Here is an 18,470-nt window from a genome sequence, read left to right as displayed (position 1 = left end):
CCAACGAAGGAGATTCGAAGGTACACTCTATATAAACCTCACTACCATACAAGGTGAGGGACGGATCAATTGATCAAGGAGAATACTATCTGAAACTCAGGTTCAGATACATACTGATAGACCTCAATTATCAGCGTCCTGCTATCTAGATCACCTTTCCCGTTTCTTCATTCATTAGCTCTGTACTCCTAGCAGAGCCGTTTGTGATTAAGTTCATCAACTGACTTAGCCTTCGGAGGTGGACTCCCGACCCCAGCGGTCGGGCCACATCTGACGCTTTTGTTTTGCAGGACATTACGTGGAGATCCAAGGGCTGAGCAGATTTTGGACGCATCACAACAAATCAACCCAATTAAGTCCAATGGCAATCCACTTCTCATCACCTGGTCTGCAAAATGCTAAACATGAACTAGCATGAATTGCTATAACAGTAATGGCACCAACAATAGGAGGAGTCAACAATATAGCCTTTTTGATTGAGTTGAAATCTCCCTCAAGTGCATCATCACGAAGAGGAAGCTTAGCTTGAGGTGGAAGATTGATTTGCAACTTCGTCAATGGATTAAAAAGGAAATGGGTTTCCATGTTACCTTCCATTATTAACCATCCCCAGTTAGACCCAATACACTCGGCATCATAAATTTCAGAAGGCAATTCAAGAGTGCAGAGTTCACGTTGGGAGAGATTGAGAAACCGATCATATCCAGAGGTTGAGGAAGAAAGCATCAGCAATAGAGGTGGTTGAGGTTGTAGCTTATATTCTTTGATTCCAATAGAAATAGAACGCCAAGACCTACAAACTGCACTAAAGCGGTGGAAGTTCTCCCAATCTAACTTTCTCGCTATGTTTATCAAGATATCACTTGGAAGCACTGAAACTGCTGATATATCTGGGTGTTTGGGCTTTTTATTATTTGTATAGGAAGCCATGCTCTGACCTGCGAATTATAATCGTTTCCTCTGAAATTTTCCAAACCTGCAATTCCAATTTAACAAGTAAAATTTGGTGAACTTAATATAAGTAGAGGAATACTCGCAATATATAGAGAATAAAGAAGTTGCAGAATCTTAAATTGATGCAAAAGTCGTCCTTAATAAAAAAAATATATATATATATATACAGATTTGATGAGTGCTGTGAGCTCTTACGTTTGATCACATGTTGCCTTTCTTCCTAATGATTTATTTATTGAAAATATAGAGGTTGAAACTCAAAACTTCAATTTTTATGGTGAAATCTCACATCAAATCTTATTTCTTCATCCTTCGTTTTCCCTAATAATGTACTTGCTAAATTCTGTATCGTTTCTTATTTTCTCACAATTGAATTGTGCCCTCTAAATCTTGTTTGGTTTTGCTATAGTTATCCAAGTTTTGGAGATTTAAAAGTAGTAATTAAGAATTGTTTTATGTTAATGATTGTGAAGATAACTACAGAAGACAGTCTCAGAAACCAAAGATGAATGCAGTTGCATAAGTAACCCTAGGACGAAGAACACCAATACAAAAGAACAGAAGATCCATCTAGCGATCACAATAAACTGCTAAACAACGAAGAAGTTAAGGAAAAAGCAGATTGGATGAGTACCTGGAACGTGGAGAGAACTCTTCCAGTACAGCTTGATCCAAAGTCACCGTAATTCGTTATTCTGGCAATGGCTTCTTTTTCATTCTATCTAATTTATATCTCTCGTCCTACTCTCACACCCGCTCGAACTCCAACTCCGACTCCAACTGCAACTCAATTGCTGCTTCTTTAGGATTCCGCATTAACACTTCGTAAATAAACAGAATTAAGATAAAATTGAAGTCTTAAACTTTAATTAGGAATGTTCAGTCCCATGACTAATCGAAAGGTGATCTTCTTTTGGTAGTAAAATACAAAGAGTCTTTGAGGAAGAACAAAGCAGAGATTCTCAGATTCTACCTTAATCGTTGATTCTTTATTTAGAAACTTACTTAATTACTGATTTTTTTTTTTTTTTTTTTTTTTTTTTTTTGGATGGAGGGTTGGACTTTGTTCACAGCAAGAAATCTAAGGAAAAATAAAATCTTAATTTAATTAACTTTGAGTATTTCAATTAAATTGATCACTTAGAGAGTCATAATTATATAATAAGTTTTTTTTACTGTTTTTCCACTTTAGTGTGCGTGTATGTGGGGGGGGGGGGGGTTGAAACTACTAAATGCCAAAAATTACTGATTACTCGCAGTTAACTTTTTGGGCTTCATTATGTTAAATCATTTAAGCTTTGAATGTGAATGACCATAATGCCCTTAGGGGTAGTGTCATGACTGAATTACACTTTCATACTCAACCCTTAAGTGGTTGAAGAGATTTTCTTCGTTAGCTATCTTCTTCCTACACATCACTGGAAATTGCCCACCGCTGTCAGAAACCACCACATCCCTTCCCCTACCAATGATTACCGCCCTACTTTCCCCCTCCATACATCAATCATGTACCGTACATGGTCGTCAATAACTCAATATGCTACAGCAACAATATGATTGAGTACGAAAAATCACTAAAGAACAATGAACGAGCAAACCCTAACTCACAAATGATTAGAACTCATATTGGCGAAGATCTCATATAACGGATTTTTATTTGTAGCAGTGGTGGTGATTGCACCACGTAATCAAAATAAGATCGAACGATTGAGAATCAAATGGCAAGGGTTTACTTGTAAATACTATTTTTTATTTTAAAGAAGGTAAATTTTACTAAATTACAAAATCAACCGACTCCCGAGTCCCTCTTTTATTTTTCCTCTCAAGAACTTCACTGCCAAACTTCCTGCTTTGCCACAAAAATCGGCGCTTGTGAGTGCCATCACTGCTTTTAGTTAGAGACTGATCCGTTTCTTGATTTTTCTTTCTTTCCCGCTCTTTCTGATTTGTCTCTCTTCCTCATTAAATAGTGTAGATCTTTGATCGGCGAATAATAGCTCCCCTATTTTTTCTTCATTATTTAATTAACTTTCTTAGAAGGCTCCGCTCTTCGGTTTCTGTCTTTTAGTAATTTGCGTCGGCAAATTCCGGTCGCTAACGATTGACTGATATACTCGGCCTTTTTCCAGAACGCAAATTGAAGAATTAAAAATCGCCTATCTTATAATTACAGATCATTGAATTTTGCTTTCATTTTGGTATTCTAGTACTGGACGATAATGTGGAACAATGCTTTGAAGATATTGTGTGAAAAAATCAATAGAAATAATCTAGAAGAAAACTGGTTACAAGCTAAGATTTTAGTTTTACATAAGCCATGGAATGGAATGAAGTCGAGCTGGCTAATGCACTCAATGGCTCAAGATCTTTGGAGATTGCCTTATAGAATCCTAGTTCTAATCAAATTATGCCTTGATGAATCCCAGTTCTATATTCTGATTATGCCTTGAAGAATCCCAATTCTAATTAGCTTCTAGCTTGAGGAATCCGTGATCTGAGGAATCCGTGATCTAATTATCTTCTACCTCTGCCTTAACCCCAAGGTTAAGCCTAGTTCCAAGTCACGAGGATCTGAGTAGACAAAATGAAATAGAGATTTGGAAATCAGGTAAATGAAGGGTCTGATTTTGTAAATTAGTAAACCTTAAACCCTTAAAATATAAAATTAAAAAATAATATTTACAAGTAAACTCCTGCCTTTTGATTCTCAACAACTCAATTTTATTTTGATTGCACAGCGCAATCATCACCGTTGGCCACAACTGCTGCATATAAAAATCCAAAAAAACCTCAAAAATTTGCAAACGATTAAAAACAAGACTGCCGGGGGCTTGGCCAACCCCCAACATAGCATTACCTACGTAGACTCAGCAGTAAAATTCAGCCTAGCATCCTTATGCTTCTTGAAACAAAACAACATGATGCTACCATACATAGCATTTTTTTTTTTCATTCTCAAGGCAACAACACATCTCCCAAGAGGTAGCCCAAGACATATCTTACACCCATAATATGGCTCTCAAATAACTATCTATCCAAACGTTGTGGTGGCCTTTGTCCCTAAGCCCCAATTGTGCAATGTTAACCCAATGAGAATCCAAAAAGCTCACTCAATGGTATTAACTATGGAGACCCGCAATTGCAAGGAATATCTATTCACAATACTTTTAACCCTCCCTATGCTTTTAACAATCCATATCACCTTCGGTCTATTCAAGGGATCACACGACTTGGGAGAGTCACCAATGAGATATTAGCATATAAACCATATACATCTCCACGAAGTGAAACATGGTATAGCAGAGGTGGAACAGATTAGAAGATAACATATTTTTTTCCAAAAAAATTAAATGAAAGAAGAATGGCCTTTATCATATCCCTAAATAAGTGGCACTCATGAATTTAGCCTCAAGAGGAAATCTTGGTGGATTCTAATATGTTGATTGAACAAGAAAATTGCAGTCTCAGGCCAAAACACGGCTATTGGTGCACACAGAGTTCATTCTTTACTTTGAAGCACCAACAACATTTCAAGTAAGAGTTGATCCTTTGGTTGGGACTTTGACAAAGTTCATTTCAGAGTCTCAAACTAAAGCACCAAACGCAAAGAGCATTCTTTAAATTGGAGAGTGAAGCTAAATACTCACCGGAATTTTGTCGGGGTTTTTCTCCCTAATTCTAGCAGCCTTGGCACGCCTCTTCTCTGATAAGAATCAAGAGGAAAAAATTTGGTTACTCAATACAAGGAGCAAAAGGAAGGACCAACATAAAAAGAAAAACACTCTACACAACAAGTTTACAATTTTAGAACATAACTGCCAGTGTACACAAACACCCGTACATACCAAGTCATGCTCTTGCTTGAAGTAACTCTTCGACATTGCTCCTGAAACTACAACCACATGAAAAGCAAACTTTTAATCGTAAAAGACTGCAATCTAAAGATACTTTCTTTTAGACGATTTATGCTAAAAAGGCGAGTTAAAACCTAGTTTTCTGTTTGGGTTTTTGTGAGAATATTTTAAGATACTTTCTAAACCCAAAAATTAACTCCTATTTTTATTTTGTTAATCCTCTTGCATGAATAGGTTTATATATATATATATATATATATATATATATATTATTGTCATTAATTACATTATCGATATTTATGTTATATGTGTGGTGTGGAATCTTGTGAATGAATGCGTGATATGATGTTGAGTTGACCTCACTGAGTTCTGTTGAACTCATTCTTTTTATATGTCTTTTTCTATTAGAATATACTACAAGTTTTGAGGACTTTTTCCAAATGGAGGATTTGTCGCCGGCAGACTTTCTCGAGGGAGCAATTGAAGAAGGTGTAGACTCGCATGGAGCTTTATGCCGGTGTTAAGACTATTATTATGGAGTTGGTTTCCATTAGAGAATTAGTTTGGTTTACTTTCCACTACAAAAAAATTATCGTCTTTTTTTTTTCAAAACTCTGATGTTATACCCTTTGATTTGAAGTAATGGATGATTGTAACCACTATTTTGGTTTTGATAATTTTATATTTGAAACTTGATTTATTCTTGTCCGTTTGATTTTGTTGTATCATGTATTGCTCGGAAGCGTCACTGAACCTAGATCTTGTAGTGTATCACCCCCGGGTATTCGGGTATCTTTTGAAATATCATAGAATTTTCAATTTTTTCTCCAACTCCTTTGATGGAGTTTACAATTTTATCTACTCTGACCATGTAGCTATCTGTCTTCTTCATCAATCATTTTCAGACTTTCAAATTGTGCTTTGAAGATTTGTAGTTTGCTTTTCTTAACTTTGGCGTCCCCTTCGTAGATGCTTATCAACTTATCCAAGACTTCTTTAGCTGTATCACAGTCTATTACTTAGCCATGACCTCTTCATTCAGCATAGACATAATAGCATTTAGTGCCCTGAGATTGTGTGCATAAGCCTTTTTTCCCTCATTTTCTGTAAGTGGAGCTACTGATTCCTCATAATCATTAACCACAGACTGCCATACATCATACCCTAGTGATCCAGTGTATTTCTACATTCTTCTTTTCCAAAAAGCATATCATGTACCATCAAAGACCGGAACTTTTCCCAAGTCTTTTAAGCTTCCTTCACTTGTTGTCATTTGTAAAACCTCTTTGACCAGATCCCAAAGTGGTTAAACTTTTTTTTACAAGAACTTTGCTCTGATACCAATTGTTATTCTCAGGTTGACACTGAGAGGGGGTGAATCAGTGTCTTCTAAAATTCTCTTTGATGTGATGCTTCTTTAAACTCAAGACAAGGTTGGTCAAGATAGTCATTTAGTTATCAATTACAAAAGGGCACGTCCACCACACACCACAATGTGGCTAGGTCTACCAGACAGTGCACCACCACTCTGCAATCAAAGCACTCCAATATATGCAATAAAAAATAAACTAGAAATGCAAGACACCAAGTTTACGTGGTTCATCCAAATTGCGTACATCCACGGAGTACCCTAACTAGAGTTTCATATTTACTCAATACTTTTCAACTAACATTTTGATCACTAAAGTGATCAGAGAGCACCCATTCTTAATTAATTCAAAACATGGAGCACCCACTCCAGTATTAACTCTCGCACCCACAAAAGTACAAGGCCACAACCTTAAACAACTCAACCCTAACAAGCAACTACTTGAAAGGTGAAACTTTTCAAATTGAAAGAAATTATAATAGATTAATCACCTTCTTCTCCAACGTTTTCACCAAAATACACATCTGAGCTTGTTCTTCAAATCCATCTTGCTTCTTGGCTTCTCCTCCTTGTTTTTCTTAATCTTAACAAGCCAAAAACCTCGAAAACCTACTTCTGTTTTGCTCAAATTCAGGCTTTTAAAGAGAATGAACGTTGATGCACACAAACCGTTGAATTCCTCTTCTAGATGAGTCCCAAAGAGAATCTAAACACACAATCACTGGATATCCACTTTAAAAAGAAGGGTGAGATCTAGGTCGTCAAATCCATTAAGTGATGTAATATTAGAGTACCTTTCACCAGATAATTTCAAATGGAATCTTTTCTAATCTTACCTTTAATCTGTGATACACAGGATCATGCTGATCATTATATTTTGCAGTGCACCACATTTTCATGCTCCCGACCAACCAAAAGGCACGCGATGGAATCTTTTCCGTCTTGGACACTTGAAAACCAAGCGCTTCAGTCTCGACCCTCAAAATTGGATCTTCATCCACATCCTTCTAATGACCATTAGATTGTATCATTCAGTCTTTAAAAATTACACTTTCCTCCTTAAGATGTGAAACTTATTTCACAAAGACCCCCAAGCTCTTAAAAAATTATTTTTGAACCCAAGAAAGTAGATTTCATCACAGGGACCAAATTTCATAACAGTAGCCAAATTTCATATTATTTCTACATTGCCCAGATTTGCATCCATATCGCACTCTCGTGAGAAAACTCATAACTTCCTTGTTTGATATCAAAATTACAATCCGAAAAGTGCGAAAGAAAGAAGACTTCATGAATAGCATTTTTCCAATCGAAGTTGAACCCAAAAAATAACAGGATGACTACTAAAACATCCAACATGACCTTTGTGTAGTGACCTGTGAAATCCACCATTCTAGGGAATCTCCGTTTCACCCAAAACACTTAAATCTTCTCACAAACACTCAAAACTATTTTAATAGTATTAATTACCCTCTAAAAATATAAAAAATGCCCAAAGCCTTCTATGGGACCTTCGCTTCAGTACAAGTCATCTACTCCTAGAACACATTGTATTTTAGTTGCCAAAAATCACAACATATGCAATCTCAACCAATGGAACAATAGTACCATACAATACCTTAGAGGTAAAATGATCATAATATCCCTATCTTAAATTAAAATATGGTAACTACCAATCTTCTTGTCTTATCACACTAGAGATCACTCACACCGCCCCACAGCTGGAAACCACCCACCACTCAAAACTGGGGTGGGGAGAAGGACGGGCTGTTGAAATAAAACCTTGCCATTACAACTCAGGATTCCTTCTATTGCGTCTAGAACTTCTTCAAGAGCCGGATATTGAGATGACCACCTTAAGAGCTCTCCAACTAAGTTGGAATAACTGAGATGCCTGCACACACAAAGAAAGCAAGAACGGTCCGGCCTAGTTTTGGCCGGGGAACCGCCTCCGACGCTCAAATTAGCCTATGTAACAATAATGGTTCTTGAGAGAGTTCTCAAGAACGTAATGAGTAAATACTCAGATGAAAGTTCTCCTTTTTTTTCTCCATGTTGGAGGTAGGTTTATATAGAAGTTACCTGGAGGCGGTGATTCCTTAGATTCCGGATCGATAGTTGAGGAGTGAGTGGAGTAGTGGAATAACGGCTCCTTCTTTGTCGCACCTGATATCGCCGTTATGCTGACTCACCTCCCCAATTCTCGGAATAGATATGCTGAGTGTTTATGCGTAACTAACTCTTCTTGACTTAGTCAAGAGAGTCTTCTGAGAAATGCTAAAGTTGGATATTTTTCCCAAGTGTGGCACTTCTCCAACGAAGAAATGAACCTGCCAAAATGGAGGTGTCTCTCCCGAATGAGGCCCTCGGGACCTTCTTCAGGGAAGAAGTGAGCCATCCCTCATGGGAGGTGTCTTTCCCAACTGAGGTCCTTGGGACCTTCTTCAAAGAAGAAACCAAATGACAAAAAGAGGGAGGCATCTGTCCCGAGTGAGGCACTCGGGACCCTTTATGAGGGAAGCGATGCACCAGCCCGAGGGAGGTGCATCTCTCCCGAGGGGGGTGCATCTCTCCCGAGTGGGGGTGCCTCTCTCCCGAGGGGGGATGATCGGGACCATATTTCCCCACAACAGAGCCCCCCATTCCGTGCGACCGACTTCTCGAACGTATGGAATGTTACTCCCAGGCTTCTTAGAAAATTTTCTTTCTTCTTGGAGAAACTTTAAGACGTCGTCTTGAATGAGAGCCATTATTTCTCCAAGGCCTTCGCAATTCCCAACCGTCGTACTAATTCACATTTATTGCTGCTCCTGATATGCGAATGGTCATGTTATCTCAGCCGTTGATTTATTTTTTCAAGGGCCGTTTGATTGAGATCTTGAGTCCCTTAATCTCGACCGTTGTGTCTGTTCATTGTTGGTCGTTGGATCGCGACCTTTCATGTGCCAGATCTCAACCGTCGCTTTGCTTGATTCACAGCCGTTGGATGTGTCTCTTTATCTTCCTCCTCCTCACTATAAATAGAGGTTCAATCCTCATTTTCAATTTTTTGCTTGCAAACTCCCTCTGACGTCCGCTGACTGCGTTGCTTGCTTTCTCCAACTCGCTATTCCAATCTTCAAACCAGTAAGTTTTCTCTAACTTTTCTTCATTTCTTTCCTTTGTCATTTCCGTATTATGGATAATTTAAGAAAAGGCAAGGAAATAGCCCGAGTTCCCTCCCGACTGGAGGTCCCGACAGCCGCGATCTCCAGTCCCGAGACGTCTTCCCGAACCCAATCCATGCACTATTCTAGTGAAGATGCTTTCTCTGGCTCTTCTGACTCTCGTATTGTGAGAGCGACTGCTGACTTAGCTAGGAACGACCCTCTTGACCAAGAACCTCTTTGCTCCGACTTAGGAACGGACTTAGTCAACCTTGGTCTTTCTATGGATTCTTCGGATGAGCGGGAAGTTGATAGTATTAATCAATCTCCTAGTAAATTCCGAGTGAGTCAGAGACATTATTCGCCTCGCCCACCCCTTTCTCGTCCCCAGGATTGCCACAATCGCTGGCCTCCTTTTATTTTCTCCGAATTGCTTTCCAAAGAAGCAATTCTCGAAGAAAGGAACAAACCCAAGACGCCCTGTCACATTGACTATAACCTCAAGTCTTCGGGTCCCGAGTTCTATCCCGGAGATCTCAACCCCAAATATCTCCAGCGTCTAAGGGATTTCTGTGAAATTCCAAAAGACTATCTCTTTCAGCTCCCGTCTTCTTCTAGTCGGGTTGGAGAGCCCCCGAACGGGGCCTTCTCCCTTTATTACGATGCTTTCTTAGGAGGTCTTCGCTTTCCAGTTCAGAAAATTTTTGAAGACCTTCTCGTCCATTACGGAATTTCTCCCTCCAACCTTATTCCAAATAGTTGGAGAAGTGTTTCTTGCTTTGTTGGTTTTTGTCACAATGTTGGAGTCGAACCAACATTCCCCCTTCTTCTGCGTTTCTTCGAAGTTAAGAGTCAATCAAAAGGGGGTTGTCTCTCTCTTCTTCGTCGGGCAACCGACACTGTGGATTGGTCAGGCAACATCATTTTGCCGAAGTCTATGCCTACCTCCACCAAAGGGTGGAGACATCACTTTTTCTTTTGCCAGCCCCCAGTTCCGCCGCCATTCCCAACTTCTTTTGTGAAGAAATCCAACTCTGATCTTAAAAGACTCAATAATCTCATTGAGTTATCCACTGCCGAAGAAGCGGCTTTAGAAAAGATCGTCCAAGTCGGCGGAGATTCAGCCGCAGTTCACGGATATTTACCTGAGTATCCGGCTGCTCTTTAGTTGTGGGGCTTTTCTCCGGGTGAGCCCCTTCTTCATTGACATTCTTCAATTTTGTATATTTTTCTTATCTTCGCACTTTCTGACTTTCTTCGTTTGTTGTCGCAGTGTCTAGCAAATTGGACATCGACGCTCTTCGGGCATTGACAACTGGGAATGTCAAAGAGGCTTTCGCCCGAAAGCCAGCGAAGAAAGGTGGTGTTACGGACACGGGTCCCGTTGTCCAAGCTCTCGGCGCTCCAGGGTCGTCCAAGCCTTCGGGCAAGAAAACCGCAAGGAAGAGCATCTCCTTGGGAGGGGGGCCTCCTGAGATAGGTATTCCCCAGGCCTCTCCTTCAAGCCGCTCGGGAAGGCCCTTGAAGAGGGCTCGGGAGAGCGAGAAGGTCGTTGAGGAGGACTCCCAAAAGTCCCCTGTCTTCGTTCCCGGCTGGGATCTGACTTCCTCTGACACCGTGCTGGGGGATTCCAACACTGCCAGATCTTGGCTTCTTGAGGGGATGATCCCTTCGGACCGAAAGTATCTGAAGGATCTTTCGGATGACAAATTCTATGCCAACGCCTACAGGTAATTCTCCGTCCTTAGTCCCTCATAGTTCTCCAAGTGATTTCTTTAACATGGCATTCCGTATTTTCTCCAGGTTCTTCTCTGGAGGGGCGCATTACATGGGCGAGTGCCTAATTCGTTCCGAGCACTTGAGAGATCAGCTTCGAGAGCTGAAGGAAGATCAGGAACGCACCGCTGCAGACCTTTCTGAGTCTATTAAGACTGTCAGGTCTTTGAAGAAATGTGACGAAGAAAGGAGCTTGAAGCTGAAGGAGATATCCCGAAGCAAGGCGGCTCTCCAGGGGGAACTCTCCGAGGCTAAGGAAAATTTGGAAGAGGCCCTTCAAGAAATGGAGAAGTTAAGGCGTGAGAAAGCTGAGATGGAGTCCATTGCCGTGCAACTTCGCGAAGAAGTCCGAGCCGGTAAACTTCCCGTTAGTGCCGATGAGGTGCCCGAGGTGGTCCAGAAAGAGATCATCACTTCTTACCTCGGCACTTCTCAGTTCAAGAATCTCCAGGTGGCTCTCTCTGCTTCTACCTACCGCCTCGGGCTTAATGACGCTTTCACTGCTGTTCTCCAACGGGTCGATATTCCTAACCCGAAGGAATTAGGCGGAATGTTAGACGGTAGGGTTTATGAGACTCTTGAAAGAGCCGTACCTGAAGGGGTTAAATGCCAAGAACCCTTCAGCCCTCCCGACCCTTTTCTCTATGTTGATGAAGATCAAGCGGTGGGCTCTGGAGAGAGTCTTGAGAAGGAAGCTCCTGGTGGCGACGGGCTTGGTGAAGACAATCCTCCCGAACTTGAGAATTCTCCTGAGAAGTGAAAGACTTCAACCTTTTCTTCCTTCCGTTTCCGAGAAACGTTTGGAATTTTTATAAACAATGTTTGAATTTTGCGCAACTTTGCGCTTTCTCTGTAATATTGGTCCTTGTGGCCAAATATTTTGAATAGTAGCTTAACTTGTTGTTTTATTCAAACTGAGGCATTAAGCTTCTCTGTTGACTGATCTCGTGTGTCTTCTCCCTTAGCGTAATGCCTTAGGGTTGACGATGTTTTGATTTCTCCCGAGCCTTTATTACAAATGGTCCCGAATATGGTCTGGGGAGAAATGTATCTCATGGATAAAATTCCATCTCATGAGAGTCTCACTTAGACTTTCATGAGAGGTGGGGAAAACTCCCGAGTGGCTACCCGAGCGAGGTCCCGAGTGTAACGCCATTGAATAATTCCATCTCGTGAGAGTCTCACTTGGACTTTCATGAGAGGTGGGGAAAACTCCCGAGTGGCTACCCGAGCGAGGTCCCGAGTGTAACGCCATTGAATAATTCCATCTCATGAGAGTCTCACTTGGACTTTCATGAGAGGTGGGGAAAACTCCCGAGTGGCTACCCGAGCGAGGTCCCGAGTGTAACGCCATTGAATAATTCCATCTCATGAGAGTCTTACTTGGACTTTCATGAGAGGTGGGGAAAACTCCCGAGTGGCTACCCGAGCGAGGTCCCGAGTGTAACGCCATTGAATAATTCCATCTCATGAGAGTCTCACTTGGACTTTCATGAGAGGTGGGGAAAACTCCCGAGTGGCTACCCGAGCGAGGTCCCGAGTGTAACGCCATTGAATAATTCCATCTCATGAGAGTCTCACTTGGACTTTCATGAGAGGTGGGGAAAACTCCCGAGTGGCTACCCGAGCGAGGTCCCGAGTGTAACGCCATTGAATAATTCCATCTCATGAGAGTCTCACTTGGACTTTCATGAGAGGTGGGGAAAACTCCCGAGTGGCTACCCGAGCGAGGTCCCGAGTGTAACGCCATTGAATAATTCGAAGAGATAGATGTCGACAATGAAGACGTGGATTTATTGAAAATCAAATGGTCTTTCGACTTTACCTGCAAATGTTACATATTTGGATTAATTCTATTGATAGAATTTCCGAAGGTTCATGGAATTCCAAGTTCGATCAATTGTCTCGCCCGTGGCCAAGCTTTTTAGCTTGTAGGTTCCTGGTTTCGTCTCTTGTTCGACGAGATAAGGTCCTTCCCATGTGGGTGAGAGCTTGCCTTGGTTTCTTGGGTCTGAAGCCGCAACTTTGCGAAGCACTAAGTCACCTATACGATGTCTTCTATTTTTTACCCGAGTATTGAAGTATCCAGCTACTCGGTTTTGATATCTTTGATTCCGGTATTCTGACATGCTCCGTATTTCGTCTATTAGATCAAGATTACTCTTCAAGCCTTCTTCGTTTGCTTCTTCATTGAAGTCAGTATATCTCTTTGATTCTACCAATACCTCCACAGGGACAAGTGCTTCTATGCCGTAGGCTAGCCGAAAAGGTGTTTCTCCAGTAGGAGTTCTAGCCGTGGTGCGATATGACCAAAGGACGCTTGGTAATTCTTCCACCCATTTGGTTCGACTTGTTTCCAAGCGCTTTTTTATTCCATCCAACAGCGTCCGATTGGTTATTTCAACTTGCCCATTGCTCTGCGGATACGCCACGGATGATGTTCTATGCTCAATGTGATATCTTTCACAAAAATTCTTGAAGCCGGCTCCAATAAACTGCTTTCCATTGTCGGTCACAAGGATTTTTGGGATTCCAAATCTGTAAATGATTCTTTCTTGAAAGAACTTCTCCATTTGTTTCTCAGTAATGGATGAGAGAGGTTCGGCTTCCACCCACTTAGTGAAATAGTCGATTGCCACGACCAGATATTCTCTATTGTTGGCGGCCTTAGGGAGCTTTCCCACCAGATCCATTCCCCACATGGCGAAGGGAATCGGACTGGAGACAGATGTAAGAGGGACAGCCGGAGTCTTCGGAACAGATGCATGAAGTTGACATTGCTTGCATTTTCTGACATATTCTACGGCATCTTTCTGAATAGTCGGCCAATAAAGGCCTTGGCGTATTATTTTATGGGCCAAAGCTCGGCCTCCCATATGCGCTCCGCATATTCCTTCGTGTACTTCGGCTAAGGCATATTGAGCTTGAGAAGGGCCAACACACTTTAGAAGAGGCTGTGTGACCGATCTTTTGTAAAGTTGTTCTTCAATAATGGTGAACTTCGCTGCTTGATTTTTAACTGCCTTAGCCTCCTTGACGTCTTCCGGAAGGATATCGTTCTTCAAATATGATATTATTGGGTTCATCCAACTAGGCTCTTCTTCAATATCCATAGCCTCGGCCTCCCGAATGCTAGGAATTTCTAACTGCTCAATATAAACGGCTGAGCCTAAGGTCGAATATTTGGATAAAGCCAACTTAGATAACTCGTCTGCTACTTCATTTTCCTTTCTCGGAATTTGCTTTATCTCTAGATGATCGAAATAATGGCGACAATCATCAATTTTGGCTAAGTAATTTGCCATTCTTGTTTCCTTTGCCTCGTACACGCCACGAACTTGATTCACGATCAATCGCGAGTCGCTTCGGACTTCCAATTCTCGGACTCTTAGGGCTCGGGCAAGTCTTAGTCCCGCTAGTAGGGCTTCATACTCGGCCTCATTATTAGAGGCTTTAAAGTTGAATCTTAAAGCATAATGAATAGTGAATCCATCCGGGCTGATAAGCATTAGTCCTGCTCCACTCCCCGAAGAGTTGCTCGAGCCGTCAACATGTAAAGTCCATAACTCTGGACCGGGTGAATTTTTTACTCCCGAACTAGGCATGCTATTCTCAAGAATGAAGTCGGCCAGAACTTGTCCCTTTATGGCTGGACGAGTTCTATACTCAATTTGATACTCGCTCAACTCAATAGCCCATGTGACCATTCTTCCGGCTAAGTCTGGTTTTCGTAGTATCTTCTTCAACGGGAAGTTGGTCAAGACTACAATTGGATGAGCTTGGAAGTACGGTCTGAGTTTCCGAGATGCGATTACAAGTGCTAAGGCTTGTTTATCCACATCCGGATATCGTGTCTCGGCATCTATTAAAACATGACTTATGAAATAGATAGGGTTTTGTGAAGTACCTTCTTCTTTTACTAAGACCGCGCTTACTGCCGCTGGAGAAATGGCTAAGTATGTGAATAATTGTTCTCCTGTTGAAGGTCGGGCTAAGAGAGGTGGAGTCCCGAGCTTCTCCTTTAATTTCTCGAACGCTTGCTGACATTCATCGGTCCATAAGGTATCCTTTGCCTTCCCGAGCTCTTTAAGAGCTTTGAAGAAAGGCAAGCATTTCTCACCCGATCGTGAGATAAATCTGTTTAAGGCTGCTACTCTTCCGGTTAGACATTGGATGTCTCTAACCGTCCTTGGCGACTCCATCTCGAGCAAGGCTTTGATTTTTTCCGGGTTTGCCTCAATTCCTCTTCGGGATACCATAAACCCAAGGAATTTTCCGAAAGAAACTCCGAAAGCACATTTCTCCGGATTTAACCTCATCTGGTATGTTCTCAAAGTATCAAAAACTTCTTCAAGATCTTCCAGATGACTTCTTCGGACGATACTCTTTATGAGCATATCATCCACATATACTTCCATATTTCTTCCTATTTGGTCTTTGAAGACTTTGTTTACCATTCTCTGATAAGTGGCCCCAGCGTTCTTCAACCCGAATGGCATTACTTTATAAAAGTAACTTTCTCGATCCGTCATGAAGGCCGTATCCTTCTCGTCCTTGGGATTCATCATAATTTGATTATATCCCGAATAAGCGTCCATGAAGCTCAATACTTCATGTCCTGCTGTAGCGTCGATCAAAAGGTCGATCCGAGGAAGTGGATAGCAATCCTTTGCCGTTGGCTTTCTTCACCATGACTACATTCGCCAACCAAGTTGGGCATTCTATGGGTTTTATAAAACCCGATTGCTCTAGTTTCTCCACTTTGGTCTTGATGGTAGCATGTTTCTCGAGCGAAAAATTCCTTCTTTTTTGGATCATTGGAATTGCATCGTCCCTTATCCATAAGCTATGTTCTGCAATTCTTCGATCTATTCCGGGCATGTCTTCGGCCGACCATGCGAATACATCTAGGTTGTTTTGGAGAAACTCGGTGAGCTCTTCCTTGAATTCTGTAGGCTGTTCGGACCCGATCATAGTCCCTCTCTCGGGAAGATCTGGATGAAGTTGAATTCGCTCAAGCTTTTCAACTGGCTCGGCTCTCTGCATAGCTTCTTCATCCCGGTCATCCCGAATTTCAATACTTATTGTATTGCCCGATCTCTCGGCTTTTTTGACTTTCTTAAGATAATTCACATAACATTGTCTGGAGAGTCGCTGATCAGAAGAGCAATCCCCGACTCCCACTGTGGTTGGAAACTTCAACTTCATATGTGTTGGAGAAACCACCGCCCCTAAGGCGTTAAGAGTTGGCCTCCCGAGTAAAACGTTGTAAGCTGAAAGGTCCCGAACCACCATGAATGTTGCTTGGACGACTGCATCCCGAGGGGAGGTCCCGATCCTTAGATCCAATTGGATAGTCCCTTCGGATATGGCGGACGACCCGGCGAACCCATATAAGTGAGTCTCGCATGGAGTCATCATCTCGTCCTCAAACTTCAATTTCTTAAATGCTTCATAAGATAGTAAGTCGGCGGAAGATCCCGTGTCCACAAGAACTCGGTGAACTTCTCGGTTTGCCAATTTCACTTTGATAACTATAGCATCGTCGTGAGGAGAAGTGACGCCCTTGAGATCTTCGTCGGTGAAGGTTATTGGATATGGGCATAAGTCATTTCTTCGTTTTCTTGGCAATTGCATCGATCCAACGAACCGTGCCTTTTGCTTCGCCTTCTTAATGGATTCTTCCGTCGGATTTCCCAAGACGATGTAAATGGGGGAAAACTCCCGAGTGTCGGGTTTCTTCTCGGGATTCTTATCTGCCCTCTCGGGACTTTTGGATCTAAGTATTTTAGTTGATCTAGGTGGGGTCTTCTCTCGATCTTGTCGCTTCTTCTGAAGATATTTTTCAAGTTGCCCTGCCTGGATGAGCTTCTCGATTTCGATCTTTAGATTTCTGCACTCATCCGTATGGTGACCGTAGTCTTTGTGGAAACGGCAATACTTTGTCATATTCCTATCTTCGGGTCGGGCTCTTATCTTGCCCGGCCACTTCAAGTTGTCGTTATTTCTGATCTGTAATAGAATTTCTGACCTCTTAGTATTAAGAGGTGTAAAGTCTCCATTAGCGAGTCTTTCTTTCCAAACTCCCTTTTTGTCATCTCTTGCCCGAGCATTTGAATTTTGACCTCTTTCTCCATAATTCTTCTTTTCCTTTACGCCTCTCGTAGACTCTTCCCGTGCTTCGATAACTTCTGCAACCGTTGCTTGTTTTTGGCATTTCTTGAGAAGTGCTCCATAAGTCCTCGGCTTGTCTTGGAGTAATACCTCGAGCAAACGTCTTTGGGTTATTCCACTCCATAGCGCATTGTACGCCATTGTGTCATCCAATTCTTCAACTTCAATAGCCACTTTATCGAATCTGAGAAGAAAGTCCCGAACGGACTCATTTGGTTTCTGCCTGATGGCAAAAAGGCTATTTGCGGTCTTCTTACTCCCGATGCAACTTCGGAATCGGGCAATAAATTTTCTCCCGAGTTCTCGAAAGTTTTGGATGGATCTTGACGGTAGGCTAGAAAACCATTTTATCGCCGGGCCTTTGAGAGATGCCGGGAACGTTCGGCATAATAGCTCATCTTCTCGGCCAATAACAGCCATGACCATTTAAAATAACTAATATGTTCTCGAGGATTCGACTTACCTTCATAGGGAGTGAATGTCGGCATGATAAAGTTCGGTGGAAGAGGTGCTCTCATGACTTCTTCTGAGAAAGGTTCTCTATCAACCACATCATAGTCGTCATCGAGGTCCCGATCATCAAGCCGTCTCTCCATGGCATCTAATCTTCTCCCGAGACCATGCGCCTCTTGACGCTCTTGCGGAGACCGAACACTTCCGAGATCAGAATATTGGGAAGTTGGTCCATGAGAAGATCCATATTGACTAACCGACCCTCTCGGGTTATTAGATCTAGAATGGCCTCTTCCGTGGCTTTCTCCTTCTTGCTCCCGAACTACTTCATTGCTGCGCCCTTTTCTAGGTAAATCTTGAGTTTGCCTAAGCCCAGCCAAACGTGGAACACACTTCCCCTCGACCGATCCTCTCGGGGACGTGGCTCTTCAATATGCACTCCTTGAGATCTTTCTCCAACCCGTTCGGCTGGTCTCCTTGGTATTCTGGGATTTCTCCTTTCTTCGTTCATCGGACGTTGCCTATCCCGAGTCTGACGGACGGCTTCACGCCTTCGTCCCTCTTGGGAATTTCTGGGGGGTCCGGATGATACCCCGATCTGATGGACTAAGCCTCGAACAACTCCTTGGAGTTCCAACATTTGCTGTTGGACTTCTCTTTGCATATTCTGCAAATCGGCCACTGTCGCTGGAATAGGAGGTTGACTCGAACCGCCTTCTCCAAATGGAGTTGGAATAGTTAACG

The 18,470-nt window shown here is 42.2% G+C and overlaps 1 protein-coding gene across 1 annotated transcript; it reads right to left on the bottom strand.

Annotated features, from left to right (window-relative positions):
* Positions 1-333: 333 nt before the first annotated feature.
* Positions 334-930, bottom strand: LOC149029536 (F-box protein At4g12382-like). The gene has a single exon (XM_089143571.1). The coding sequence runs from the start codon at positions 928-930 to the stop codon at positions 334-336; it is 597 nt and encodes a 198-aa protein (XP_088999697.1).
* Between the last annotated feature and the right edge of the window lie 17,540 nt (positions 931-18,470).

The sequence above is a fragment of the Hakea prostrata genome, chromosome 1 (genome assembly GCF_041222555.1).
Source record: "Hakea prostrata isolate BN-2017 chromosome 1, UWA_Hpros_2, whole genome shotgun sequence".
In the NCBI taxonomy this organism is placed as follows: Eukaryota; Viridiplantae; Streptophyta; class Magnoliopsida; order Proteales; family Proteaceae; genus Hakea; species Hakea prostrata.
Note: the sequence above shows the minus strand (reverse complement) of the source record. Positions and strands in the feature narration are given on the sequence as shown.